General features: G+C 47.9%; 1 protein-coding gene across 4 annotated transcripts in view; it reads left to right on the forward strand.

Moving 5' to 3' along the window:
- zgc:172282 (leucine-rich repeat and fibronectin type III domain-containing protein 1-like protein) overlaps positions 1-14905 on the forward strand; it is a 473431-nt gene that overhangs the window by 256184 nt on the left and 202342 nt on the right. For all 4 annotated transcript variants that reach the window (XM_061919225.1, XM_061919227.1, XM_061919224.1 and 1 more), the window contains one exon: positions 14479-14695. In XM_061919225.1, coding sequence (XP_061775209.1) covers positions 14503-14695 — 193 coding nt within the window. In that variant the 5' untranslated portion in view covers positions 14479-14502. The remainder of the gene's footprint in view (positions 1-14478; positions 14696-14905) is intronic.

Genomic DNA, 14905 nt, shown 5'->3' on the forward strand with positions numbered 1-14905 from the left:
AGTAGTCACGTACAAATTTGTGTGAATTATGCAAAACGATTTAAATGTGGTTCCCATGAACCAAATTAACTCTTTTTCCCCAGGGTGTCCAATAAGTATGATCAGCACATTACTTCATCAATCCAACGATTGAAGAAGTAACACGTACGACCTGTGGAACTTGGGATACTCGTAGTTTGTTTTCCAAAATGGCGACGTCAAGGTTTATTTATCGGTCTTTGTGCATCTTTGCGGGGATTTGTCTGTGTAATCGTGTGTGTGTGTGTGTGTGTGTGTGTGTGTGTGTGTATCCTGGCAATTCTTACTTAATGGGGACATCGCTCTGTTTACACAGTCACGTATATGGGACCTCTGACGGAATGGGGACAAACAAAATAGTTCACCTAAAGGGAAACCTTTTTAAAATGATAGTCAGATTCATTCATTCTATGTGCTTCTATATATGGTAGTGTCTTGCCCAAGGACACAACGGCAGTGACTGGGATGGCGGATGAGGGATTCGAACCTGGAACCCTCAAGTTGCTGTCAAGGTCACTCTACCAAACCGAGTCGTACCACCCAGTGTGTGTGTGTGTACGTGTGTGTGTGTGTGTTCTGGCAATGCTGACTTAATGGGGACATCGCTCTGTTTACACAGTCACCTTTAGGGGACCTCTGATGGTATGGGGACCAAAAAACAGGTTCCCTAAAGGGAAAGCTTTTTAACTGATATTCTGATCCATTCTATATACTTCTATATATGGCAGTTGTCTTGCCCATGGACACAACAGCAGTGACTGGGATGGCGGAAGCGGGGATAAAACCTGGAACCTTCAAGTTGCTGTCAAGGTCACTCTACCAAACAGAGCTGTACCGCCCTGTGTGTGTGTGTGTGTGTGTGTGTGTGTGTGTGTGTGTGTGTGTGTGTGTGTGTGTGTGTGTGTGTGTGTGTGTGTGTGTGTGTGTGTGTGTGTGTTCTGGCAATGCTGACCTAATGGGGACATCGCTCTGTTCACACAGTCACCTTTAGGGGACCCCCTGACGGAATGGGGACCAACAAAACAAGTCCCCTAAAGGGAAAGCTTTTTAACTGATAGTCTGATCCATTCTATATACTTCTATATATGGTAGTTGTCTTGCCCATGGACACAACAGCAGTGACTGGGATGGCGGAAGAGGGATTTGAACCTGGAACCCTCAAGTTGCTGTCAAGGTCACTCTACCAAACAGAGCTGTACCGCACCGTGTGTGTGTGTGTGTGTGTGTGTGTGTGTGTGTGTGTGTGTGTGTGTGTGTTCTGGCAATGCTGACTTAATGGGGACATCGCTCTGTTTACACACTCACCTTTAGGGGACCTCCGTCTGACGGTATGGGGAACAAAAAATACAGGTCCCCTAAAGGGAAAACTTTTTAACTGATATCTCCGATCCATTCTATATACTTCTATCTATGGTAGTTGGCTTGCCCAAGGACACAACGGAGGTGACTGGGATGGCGGATGAGGGATTCGAACCTGGAACCCTCAAGTTGCTGTCAAGGTCACTCTACCAAACCGAGTCGTACCACCCAGTGTGTGTGTGTGTGTGCGTGTGTGTGTGTGTGTGTGTTCTGGCAATTCTGACTTAATGGGGACATCGCTCTGTTTACACAGTCACCTTTAGGGGACCTTCTGACGGTATGGGGACCCAAAAACAGGTCCCCTAAACGGAAAGCTTTTTAACTTATAATCTGATCCATTCTATATCCTTCTATATATAGTAGTTGTCTTGCCCAAGGACACAATGGCAGTGACTGGGATGGCGGAAGCGGGATTCGAAACTGGAACCTTCAAGTTGCTGTCAAGGTCACTCTACCAAACAGAGCTGTACCGCCCTGTGTGTGTGTGTGTGTGTGTGTGTGTGTGTGTGTGTGTGTGTGTGTTCTGGCAATGCTGACTTAATGGGGACATCGCTCTGTTTACACAGTCACCTTTAGGGGACCTCTGTCTGACGGTATGGGGACCAAAGAAAACAGGTCCCCTAAAGAGAAACCTTTTAACTGATAGTCCGATCCATTCTATATCCTTCTATATATAGTAGTTGTCTTGCCCAAGGACACAACGGCAGTGACTGGGATGGCGGAAGCGGGTATCAAACCTGCGACACTCAAGTTGCTGTCACGGCCACTCCTCCAACGCTATACCGCCCCCCCAAAAAATAGTTACCAATAGCGAGGATGAATTACATCATTGCTGATTCAAAACTGTTCAGTCGTGTAGCAATTATCTCCGTGGTAAATATTGATGGCCCGCTTTGTGTTTCCCGTCTGTTCGTGCAATGCCCAATTTGCACGGGAGCGCTTTTGTCCCGGAACACACGCTGCCTTTTTTTTTAACGACTCGCCATCGCCGGTAAATTTACCGCCGAGCGCTTTAAAGCCCGCGGAGTCAAAAGAGAAGCGCGGCTCTAGCGCCCCCTCAAAGTCGACACTTTTTTTTTTTCAAAAAGGCGAGGTGACCGCGAACTTTCGCATCCTTTCCGCCGCGGAGTCCAGTCCGTTCATGCAGTTTGTTTGAACAGTCGTTCCCCACGGATGTATAATTAGCTCTTATGAATAGACAAAAAAAACAAACGGCTTTCATAAACGTGATTAATGACTGCGAAATTTGCTTCCGCCCTCAGTTGGAGCGCGTGTAAATAAGCCTGGTTTTTAAGTGAGGCGGCAACCAAGTGTGTATAGGACTTCAAACAAAGAGAGGACCAGTATGGTGTCGAAGCAGTCTTTACACAAGACGTGTGTGTGTTCACCCCACCTTGTACCCTATGACGACCACGACACACACTCATTACTTGTGAGATCTCCAGACCCATCTTGTGCGTTCTCACAGCCCCCGTGCGCACACACTCGCTACACCCCCACAGCCATAACACACACTCTTCCCACCTCCTCTCTGTGTCATCGCTTGTTGCTAAGTTACGGGCCTCCACCAAGTTTCTTTTGGTCTTTCACAAACGGTTCGGATGGAGGCCTCCTCGGCAGCGCCTGGCGTTCCTTTTTCTTTGTGCCGTCGACTGGCCTGCCGCTCGGTTAGTCGGCTCGATCGCTATTAAATCGTCTGGAAATAATCCACCGTAATGAGCGTTTAATAACGGAAGGAAGAGAGCTTTCGCTGGAAGTGACACAGGGTGATTGCATTTATATTTGTTTGACTGCGTTTACATCATCGCAAAGGAACTGTCAATGGATCCATTATTCTGCCCTCGCTACTCGTTTTAAGCGTGCGCGGGTAGTTAACAGCATGAATAAAAAGAATCTCCAGTTTTCGGACTTTTGCCGACTATTCCCACTTTTCTCCCCGTCTTCCTGTGGGACTTAACTGGGCGCGTTTTGGACATTTTAGGCATCCTGGGACTTGCACGGCTGGCTGCGGGACTTGTAAGACTCGAACCCGGGTACGATTTTTGAACTTTTTTGGGACTTTTGGGACTCGAACGGGTGTGATTTTTGATACGGCAGCTGCGTGTCCAAAACGCGCCCAGCCAAGTCCCACGGGAGGGCGGGGAGAAAAGTGGTGATAGTCTGCAAAAGTCAGAAAAATTGTCAAAAATTACACTCGGGTTTGAGTCCCACAAGTCCGATAATGAGCGTTTAATAATGGAAGGACGACATCTTTCGCTGCAAGTGACACAGAGTGATTGGAATTATATTTGTTTGACTTTGTCCACTTCATTGCAAAGAAACTGTCAATGAATCCATTATTCTGCCCTCGCTACTCGTTTTCAGCGTGCGCGGATAGTTAACAGCATGAAGAAAAAGAAGGTCCAGTTTTCTGACGTTTGCAGACTATTCCCACTTTTCTCCCCGCCTTCCTGTGGGACTTAACTGGGCGCGTTTTGGACATTTTAGGCATCCTAGGACTTGCACGGCTGGCTGCGGGACTTGTGAGACTCGAACCCGGGTGCGATTTTTGAACTTTTTTGGGACTTTTGGGACTCGAACGGGTGGGATTTTTGATATGCCAGCTGTGTGTCAAAAACGCGCCCAGCCAAGTCCCACGGGGAGGCGGGGAGAAAAGTGGTGATAGTCTGCAAAAGTCAGAAAAATGGTCAAAAATCACACTCGGGTTTGAGTCCCACAAGTCCGATAATGAGCGTTTAATAATGGAAGGAAGACATCTTTCGCTGCAAGTGACACAGGGTGATTGGAATTATATTTGTTTGACTTTGTCTACTTCATTGCAAAGAAACTGTCAATGGATCCATTATTCTGCCCTCGCTACTCATTTTCAGCGTGCGCGGGTAGTTAACAGCATGAAGAAAAAGAAGGTTCAGTTTTCTGACTTTTCCCGACTAATCCCACTTTTCTCCCCGCCTTCCCATGAGACTTGGCTGGGCGCGTTTCGGAAATGTTTGGCATCCCGGGACTTGCGCGGCCGCCGTGTCAAAAATCACACCCGGGTTCGAGTCCCACAAGTTCCAAAAATGTTAAAAAATCACGCCCGGGTTTGATTGAGTCCTACAAGTCCTGCTGCCGGCCGGGATGCCCAAGACGTCCAAAACATACCCAGCAATGGTGCACAGGAAGGCGGGGAAGAAAAGGGGAAAAGGTGGCCAAAACAGTCAAAAGTCCCAATATTGTCCAAAATACTTACCCGGTTTCTTCCTTCCATTATTAAACTCTCATGATCGGACTTGTGGGACTCGAACCAGGGTGTGATGTTTGACCACTTTTCTCCCCGCCTTCCTGTGGGACTTTGCTGGGCGCGTTTGGGACATTTTGGGCATCCCGGCGGCAGGACTTGTGGGACTCGAACCCGGGTGTGATTTTTGGACATTTTTGGGACTTTTGGGACTCGAACCCGGGTGTGATTTTTTTACACGACGGCCACGTATTCTCCGGGATGCCCAAAATGTCCAAAACGCGCCCAGCCAAGTCCCACGGGAAGGCAGGGAGAAAAGTGGTGATAGTCTGCAAAAGTCAGAAAAATTGTCAAAAATCACACTCGGGTTTGAGTCCCACAAGTCCGATAATCAGCGTTTAATAATGGAAGGAATAGAGCTTTCGATGCAAATGACATAGAGTGATTGAAATTATATTTTTTTGACTGCGTTTACATCATCGCAAAGGAACTGTCAATGGATCCATTATTCTGCCCTCGCTACTCGTTTTAAGCGTGCGCGGGTAGTTAACAGCATGAAGAAAAAGAAGGTCCAGTTTTCTGACGTTTGCAGACTAATCCCACTTTTCTCCCCGCCTTCCCATGAGACTTGGCTGGGCGCGTTTCGGACATTTTTGGCATCCCGGGACTTGCGCGGCCGCCGTGTCAAAAATCACACCCGGGTTCGAGTCCCACAAGTCCCAAAAATGTTAAAAAATCACGCCCGGGTTTGATTGAGTCCTACAAGTCCTGCTGCCGGCCGGGATGCCCAAGACGTCCAAAACATACCCAGCAATGGTGCACAGGAAGGCGGGGAAGAAAAGGGGAAAAGGTGGCCAAAACAGTCAAAAGTCCCAATATTGTCCAAAATACTTACCCGGTTTCTTCCTTCCATTATTAAACTCTCATGATCGGACTTGTGGGACTCGAACCAGGGTGTGATGTTTGACCACTTTTCTCCCCGCCTTCCTGTGGGACTTTGCTGGGCGCGTTTGGGACATTTTGGGCATCCCGGCGGCAGGACTTGTGGGACTCGAACCCGGGTGTGATTTTTGGACATTTTTGGGACTTTTGGGACTCGAACCCGGGTGTGATTTTTGGACATTTTTGGGACTTGTGGGACTCGAACCCGGGTGTGATTTTTGGACATTTTTGGGACTTTTGGGACTCGAACCCGGGTGTGATTTTTTTACACGACGGCCACGTATTCTCCGGGATGCCCAAAATGTCCAAAACGCGCCCAGCCAAGTCCCATGGGGAGGCAGGGAGAAAAGTGGTGATAGTCTGCAAAAGTCAGAAAAATGGTCAAAAATCACACTCGGGTTTGAGTCCCACAAGTCCGATACTGAGCGTTTAATAATGGAAGGAATAGAGCTTTCGATGCAAATGACACAGAGTGATTGCAATTATATCTGTTTGACTGCGTTTACTTCATTGCAAAGAAACTGTCAATGGATCCATTATTCTGCCCTCGCTACTCGTTTTCAGCGTGCGCGGGTAGTTAACAGCATGAAGAAAAAGAAGGTCCAGTTTTCTGACTTTTGCCGACTATTCCCACTTTTCTCCCCGCCTTCCTGTGAGAGTTGGCTGGGCGCGTTTTGGACATTTTAGGCATCCTGGGACTTGCACGGCTGGCTGCGGGACTTGTGAGACTCGAACCCGGGTGCTATTTTTGAACTTTTTTGGGACTTTTGGGACTCGAACGGGTGTGATTTTTGATACGGCAGCTGCGTGTCCAAAACGCGCCCAGCCAAGTCCCACGGGGAGGCGGGGAGAAAAGTGGTGATAGTCTGCAAAAGTCAGAAAAATGGTCAAAAATCACACTCGGGTTTGAGTCCCACAAGTCCGATAATGAGCGTTTAATATCAATCAATCAATGTTTATTTATATAACCCCAAATCACAAATGTCTCAAAGGGCTGCACAAATCATTACGACTACAACATCCTCGGAAGAACCCACAAAAGGGCAAGGAAAACTCACACCCAGTGGGCAGGGAGAATTCACATCCAGTGGGACGCCAGTGACAATGCTGATTATGAGAAACCTTGGAGAGGACCTCAGATGTGGGCAACCCCCCCCCCCCCCTCTAGGGGACCGAAAGCAATGGATGTCGAGCGGGTCTAACATGATACTGTGAAAGTTCAATCCATAGTGGCTCCAACACAGCCGTGGGAGTTTAGTTCAAAGCGGATCCAAGACAGCAGCGAGAGTCCCGTCCACAGGAAACCATCTCAAGCGGAGGCGGATCAGCAGCGTAGAGACGTCCCCAACCGATACACAGGCGAGCGGTCCATCCTGGGTCCCGACGAGCGGTCCATCCTGGGTCTCGACTCTGGACAGCCAGTACTTCATCCATGGTCATCGGACCGGACCCCCTCCACAAGGGAGGGGGGGACATAGGAGAAAAAAGAAAAGAAGCGGCAGATCAACTAGTCTAAAAAGGAGGTTTATTTAAAGGCTAGAGTATACAGATGAGTTTTAAGGTGAGACTTAAATGCTTCTACTGAGGTAGCATCTCGAACTGTTACCGGGAGGGCATTCCAGAGTACTGGAGCCCGAACGGAAAACGCTCTATAGCCTGCAGACTTTTTTTGGGCTCTAGGAATCACTAATAAGCCGGAGTCTTTTAAACGCAGATTTCCTGCCGGGACATATGGTACAATACAATCGGCAAGATAGGATGGAGCTAGACCGTGTAGTATTTTATACGTAAGTAGTAAAACCTTAAAGTCACATCTTAAGTGCACAGGAAGCCAGTACAGGCGTAATATGATCAAACTTTCTTGTTCTTGTCAAAAGTCTAGCAGCCGCATTTTGTACCAACTGTAATCTTTTAATGCTAAACATGGAGAGACCCGAAAATAATACGTTACAGTAATCGAGACGAGACGTAACAAACGCATGGATAATGATCTCGGCGTCTTTAGTGGACAAAATGGAGCGAATTTTAGCGATATTACGGAGATGAAAGAAGGCCGTTTTAGTAACGCTTTTAATGTGTGACTCAAAGGAGAGAGTTGGGTCGAAGATAATACCCAGATTCTTTACAGAGTCACCTTGTTTTATTATTTGGTCGTCAAATGTTAAAGTTGTATTATTAAATAGAGGTCGGTGTCGAGCAGGACCGATAATCAGCATTTCTGTTTTTTTGGCGTTAAGTTGCAAAAAGTTAGCGGACATCCATTGTTTAATTTCATTAAGACACGCCTCCAGCTGACTACAATCCGGCGTGTTGGTCAGCTTTAAGGGCATGTAGAGTTGGGTGTCATCGGCATAGCAGTGAAAGCTAACACCGTATTTGCGTATGACGTCACCCAGCGGCAGCATGTAGATGCTGAAGAGTGCAGGGCCAAGGACCGAACCCTGGGGAACTCCACACGTTACCTTAACATAGTCCGAGGTCATAATGTTGTGGGAAAACATAACAAAAATGCAACAAACTCATGAACTATATGAACGCGGAGAGTAAAAAATAAACACACCCACAATCTGATATATCATCACTAAGCTTTGAACTTTGTTGTAAAAATCTCCTTCCGCGTCTGTCCCTGACACCCACATTTCAGGCTGGTCTCCCTGGAAACACTCTGTGGAAACGCTCCCCGCCCACACTGCTCGGTGCCTCGTCTGAGCTGCCGTCACTTGGATTGCCATAGTAACTCATTAGATTACTACAGTAACTAGCATATCATGCAAAAGCTCAGATTTCAACCATTGACATACTTGGTATAGTTCAAAACATAAATGACCCCCCATAACCACAACACCGGGGGGAGCAACGCAAGCCACGTCAAACCCAGATTCCGATCTATCCATCCATCCATCCATCCATCCATCATCTTCCGCTTATCCGAGGTCGGGTCGCGGGGGCAGCAGCCTAAGCAGGGAAGCCCAGACTTCCCTATCTCCAGCCACTTCGTCTAGCTCTTCCCGGGGGATCCCGAGGCGTTCCCAGGCCAGCCGGGAGACATAGTCTTCCCAACGTGTCCTGGGTCTTCTCCGTGGCCTCCTACTAGCTGGACGTGCCCTAAACACATCCCTAGGGAGGCGTTCGGGTGGCATCCTGACCAGATGCCCGAACCACCTCATCTGGCTCCTCTCGATGTGGAGGAGCAGCGGCTTTACTTTGAGTTCCTCCCGGATGGCAGAGCTTCTCACCCTATCTCTAAGGGAGAGACCCGTCACCCGGCGGAGGAAACTCATTTCGGCCGCTTGTACCCGTGATCTTATCCTTTCGGTCATGACCCAGAGCTCATGACCATAGGTGAGGATGGGAACGTAGATCGACCGGTAAATTGAGAGCTTTGCCTTCCGGCTCAGCTCCTTCTTCACCACAACGGATCGGTACAACGTCCGCATTACTGAAGACGCCGCACCGATCCGCCTGTCGATCTCACGATCCACTCTTCCCCCACCTCGTGAACAAGACTCCTAGATACTTGAACTCCTCCACTTGGGGCAGGGTCCCCCCCCCCCCCCCCCCCCCCCCCCGATTCGGATCTATTAAAGGTCTTAACTCATTCTCCTTCTATGCCAGGGGTGTCAAACTGAAATACAGAGTGGGCCAAAATTTAAAACTGAAGGAAGCCGCGGCCGAGGTTGAACAAATGAATCCTTTAATAGGGACCCAAACAAGTTTTGCATTGAATATTGAACAAGCAAGGCTTATATAACTTTATAGTGACATGCAAAATCCAGTTTTAAATAATAATAATTAAAAATGCATATCACATAAAATAAAAATACAAATTGAATGCCTCTTTCCGGTGGCGGGTTTGAGTTGGGGCGGGGTTTGGTGGTAGCGGGGGTGTATATTGTAGCGTCCCGTTCGGTTGCGTTTATGTTGTGTTTATGTTGTGTTACGGTGCGGATGTTCTCCCGAAATGTGTTTGTCATTCTTGTTTGCTGTGGGTTCACAGTGTGGCGTATATTTCTAACAGTGTTAAAGTTGTTTATACGGCCGCCCTCAGTGTGACCTGTATGGCTGTTGTCCAAGTATGCCTTGCATACACTTGTGCGTGTGTATGAGCCGCATATATTATGTGAGTGGGCCGCCACGTTGTTTGTATGGAGGAAAAGCGGACGTGGTGACATGTAGAGAACGCCAAAGGCTTCATGGCCCGCCCCCCAATATTATTGTCCGGGTCGAAATCGGGAAGGGCACTGAACTTCGGGAGTCTCCCGGGAAAATCGGGAGGGTTGACGAGTATGAGTATTAAGCGGTGAATGTGGTGTTAGAGCGGCGGGCCAGCTCTCATGCTAAATTGATATTGCCTCAAGGGCCAAATTAAATTACACGGCGGGCCAAATTTAGCCCGCGGGCCAGAGTTTGACACCCATGTTCTATGCCACATCGATATGGAATCCACTCCCAACAGGTGTAAAAGAAAGTGCATCTCTATCCTCCTTCAAAACCGCACTACAAGAACACCTCCAGGCAGCTCCAACCCTAGCCTAACCTCCTAACCCCCTAACCCCCACCACATCCCACCTCCATGGATTGTAAATAATCATATTTATATACTTGTTTGTAAGCTTTCTGAGCTCACTATGTTCACTGGTCGCTGTATGATAAAATTGTCGCGGACTGAAATATGCTGATAGTAACCCAACCTAACCTAACCCCCCCAGACCCCTCCACATCCCAACCCCCGAATTGTAAGTAATTCATTGTATATACTCTGATGATGAACTTGTGTGAGGACTGTATTATGCTGATAGTATATATGTGTATTGATTAACGTGGACCCCGACTTAAAAAAGTGAAAAACTAATGTGGGTGTGTCAGGTTCAAACACTGATGACATCTATAAATCAGACAAGAAGCAAGGAACCATGCAGAGACAGAGTTCAATTTAGCTCATGAGGAGAACGCATGGCGCTGTACACTTAGTGGTCACATATATTATGCAAAGCAGGTCCAGTAGGCACAATGTGTGACGGAATGTGCTGAGGTCCTTGTGATACCCGCTCGACCCGCTCGAGATCCATTGCTTTCGGTCCATTTTGTCCACTAAAGACGCCGAGATCATTATCCGTGCGTTTGTTACGTCTCGTCTCGACTACTGTAACGTATTATTTTCGGGTCTCCCCATGTCTAGCATTAAAAGATTACAGTTGGTACAAAATGCGGCTGCTAGACTTTTGACAAGAACAAGAAAGTTTGATCACATTACGCCTGTACTTAAGATGTGACTTTAAGGTTTTACTACTTACGTATAAAATACTACACGGTCTAGCTCCAGCCTATCTTGCCGATTGTATTGTACCATATGTCCCGGCAAGAAATCTGCGTTCAAAAGACTCCGGCTTATTAGTGATTCCTAAAGCCCCAAAAAAAGTCTGCGGGCTATAGAGCGTTTTCCGTTCGGGCTCCAGTAGTCTGGAATGCCCTCCCGGTAACAGTTCGAGATGCTACCTCAGTAGAGGCATTTAAGTCTCACCTTAAAACTCAGCCGTATACTCTAGCCTTTAAATAGACCTCCTTTTTAGACTAGTTGATCTGCCGCTTCTTTTCTTTTTTCTCCTATGTCCCCCCCTCCCTTGTGGAGGGGGTCCGGTCCGATGACCATGGATGAAGTACTGGCTGTCCAGAGTCGAGACCCAGCATGGACCGCTCGTCGGGACCTAGGATGGACCGCTCGCCTGTGTATCGGTTGGGGACATCTCTACACTACTGATCCGCCTCCGCTTGAGATGGTTTCCTGTAGACGGGAAGTCTCGCTGCTGTCTTGGATCCGCTTTGAACTAAACTCTCGCGGCTGTGTTGGAGCCACTATGGATTGAACTTTCACAGTATCATGTTAGACCCGCTCGACATCCATTGCTTTCGGTCCCCTGGGGGGGGGGGGGGGGGGGGGTTGCCCACATCTGAGGTCCTCTCCAAGGTTTCTCATAGTCAGCATTGTCACTGGCGTCCCACTGGATGTGAATTCTCCCTGCCCACTGGGTGTGAGTTTTCCTTGCCCTTTTGTGGGTTCTTCCGAGGATGTCGTAGTCGTAATGGTTTGTACAGTCCTTTGAGACATTTGTGATTTAGGCGCGGCATAGCTCAGTTGGTAGAGTGGCCGTGTCAGCAACTTGAGAGTTGCAGGTTCGATTCCCGCTTCCGCCATCCTAGTCACTGCCGTTGTTTCCATGGGCAAGGCACTCTACCCACCTGCTCCCAGTGCCACCCACACTGGTTTAAATGTAACTTAGATATTGGGTTTCACTATATAAAAGCGCTATATAAATATAATTCACTTCACTTCACTATATAAATAAACATTGATTGATTGATTGATTGATTGATTCATTGATATCCTTGTGTCTGCTCCGTCTGCGTGCTATCATCTTATCTTCGTTGAGGTCCTTGAAGTCCTCGGCTGTGAGCGGGCTAGAACAAAGATAACATCTGTGGCTTAGTCCACTTCTCAGACAATAAGTTTTTGTCCTTGCACAGATAGAAAAATGCAATTTGAGCACAATAGCTGAAAACTATAGCAACAGACTTAAGCATACTTAAGTTTGTGTGATAATATATATATATATATATGATTATTTTAACAGGGTGTTATCCATTTAGTGGTCAATTGTACGGAATATGTACTGTACAATCTGCTAATAAAAGTTTCAATCAATCAATCAGACTTACGGTATTTTGAAAACATCACTACACATAATGGCAGCTAGAGTTTCAATCTTAAAGATCTAAAACAAATATTTTTTTATAATGTCCCCTGGGCCTTAATTTGCCCAAGTCTTCCCTACGGTCTTCCATTCCCCTATTTGTTTGTGTATGATCCTATACCGCTCCGTGCCAAGCTCTGCGTTGACGGTGCACGGATTCACCAACTCGCAATTAGATACTCCGAAATGAACAGTGTCAGCGTGAGCCTCGAAAGTTCTTCTCATTTCCTCCCAGAAACACAGGATGCCTCTGGCGTTTCCCTGCACACTCTGCACCTTCAAAGTGACTGAGGCGCTGCCAAAAATCCTGTTCTCGCTTGTCTTGTTGGACAAACTTTGCAAAACATGATTCTTTCCCGTTCGCGCCAACTTTGAGTATGTAAATGTTCCTGAGAGATAAAACTTGTTCTCAGGCCAACCGCTGATGTCGGACATGAGTTCCCGTTAATCATGCCGTTGTTTTCCACTCTGGCGATACTGATACACGAAATGACAGAAACAGTAAACACGGGCAAATAAAACAGTCCAGGCTTTGATCGTATTTTTGTAGCTCGAATAAACTCAACTTCTCCTGTTCCGCGTTACAAGAATGCTGTAGTCTAGCCCAACTGACTTAGTGTGGGACACAATTTCTACCCTGCACTCATTTATATAACAATGAGTACGGGCGACTTCCATGAAAGGCAGCTAATGACCATGAAAAATGACCAGTTATGATTCATGACCTTTATGTAACACTTGTTCCACAGTTCCACAACCAGGTCTGATTGGGGCGGTTCGCTGTTGTATAATTGGGGTCAGAGTTTGGTCCCCATTGCCGGCAGTAAGTCGTATCCCGTTTCCAGTGGGGGTTTTAATGCGCCAGGGCTGCCCTTTGTCACCTATTCTGTTCACAGATTATCTAGACACAGTCAGGGCGCTGGTGGCTGCAGGATTAGATCATATCAAAATCTAATATATGATCCTGCTGGCTTCATCTGGCCAGGATATTCAGCTCTCACTGGATCAGTTTGCAGCAGAGTGTGAAGCGACTGGGATGAAAAGCAGTACTTCCAAGTCCAAGGTTCTGAGTGGAGTGCCATCTAGGGGTTGGAGAGGAGATCCTGCCCCAAGTGGAGGAGTTCAAGTACCTGGGGGTGTTGTTCACGAGTTAGGGAGTGGATTGTGAGATCGACAGGCGGATCGGTGCAGCGTCTGCGGTGATGCCGACCGTGCATCGGTCTGTCGCGGTGTAAAAGGGGCTAAGCCAGTCCATCAAGGTCCCTATCCTCACCTATGTACCTGGGGATCTTGAGCACGAGTTGGGGAAGAGAGAATTATGAGATCGACAGGCGGATCGGTGCAGCGCCTGCAGTGATGCCGACCCTGCATCGGTCTGTCGCGGTGTAAAAGGGGCTAAGCCGGTCCATCAATGTCCCTATCCTCACCTATGTACCTGGGGATCTTGAGCACGAGTTGGGGAAGAGAGAATTATGAGATCGACAGGCGGATCGGTGCAGCGCCTGCAGTGATGCCGACCCTGCATCGGTCTGTCGCGGTGTAAAAGGGGCTAAGCCGGTCCATCAAGGTCCCTATCCTCACCTATGTACCTGGGGATCTTGTTCACGAGTTGGGGAATACAGAATTATGAGATCGACAGGCAGATCGGTGCAACGTCTGCAGTGATGCCAACCCTGGTGAAAAGGGGGCTAAGCCGGTTGATCTACATCCTTATCCTCACCTATGGTCATGAGCTTTGGGTTATGGCCGAACAAGATAAGATCACGGGTACAGGCAGCTGAAATGAGTTTTCTCTGTCGGGTGGCAAAGTTCTTCCTTAGAGAGAGGGTGATAAGCTCTTTTATTTCATTTCTCCACATCGAGAGAAGCCAGATGAGGTTCTTCGGACATCTGGTCAGAATCGCCCCCGGACGCCTCCCCGGGGAAGGTGTTTAGGGAATACCTGACTGGTAGGTGACTACGGGGAAGACCCAGGACACAGTGGAGAGACTATGTCTCCCAGCTGGCCTGGGAACGCCTCGAGATCCCCCGGGAAGAGCTGGACAAAGTGACTGGGGAGAGGGAATACTCTGTTTCTCTGTTTAGACTGCTGCCCCCTCACCCGACTCTGGATAAGAAGAACAAGATGGATTTGGAATACATTTTCTGTAAGTAATGACACCTATCTTTGTTGTATTCTTTTCTTTGCAGTGGCCTTGTTTCCGGTTGAATACCATGGAAAGACTGTGGTTGTCTTTGCTGTTGCTGACGGCGACATGCAGAGGACAGCCGTGTCCGAAACGTTGCATGTGCCAGGGCCTTTCGCCGTCGCTCGCCATTCTCTGCTCCAAGACGGGCTTGCTATTTGTTCCTGTTGCCATAGACCGCCGCACCGTGGAGCTCCGGCTTCAAGAGAACTTCATCACAGGTGAGCCGCTCGTACTGAATCACGCATTACGACAGAAAGTGTGGAAACGTGTTTTTAAAACCGAAAACATCGGTTTCTCGGCTGTGGTTGTAATACATTTTTCCACCACTTGTGGAAGTAATGACAATATCAAAGTTGAGTCGTGTACAAGCTAAGTTCCAGGCGAAATCCTCAATGGTTGGTCAGAAGGCATTAACGTCTCAACCGGGC

This window comes from Nerophis ophidion, linkage group LG13 (genome assembly GCF_033978795.1).
Source record: "Nerophis ophidion isolate RoL-2023_Sa linkage group LG13, RoL_Noph_v1.0, whole genome shotgun sequence".
In the NCBI taxonomy this organism is placed as follows: Eukaryota; Metazoa; Chordata; class Actinopteri; order Syngnathiformes; family Syngnathidae; genus Nerophis; species Nerophis ophidion.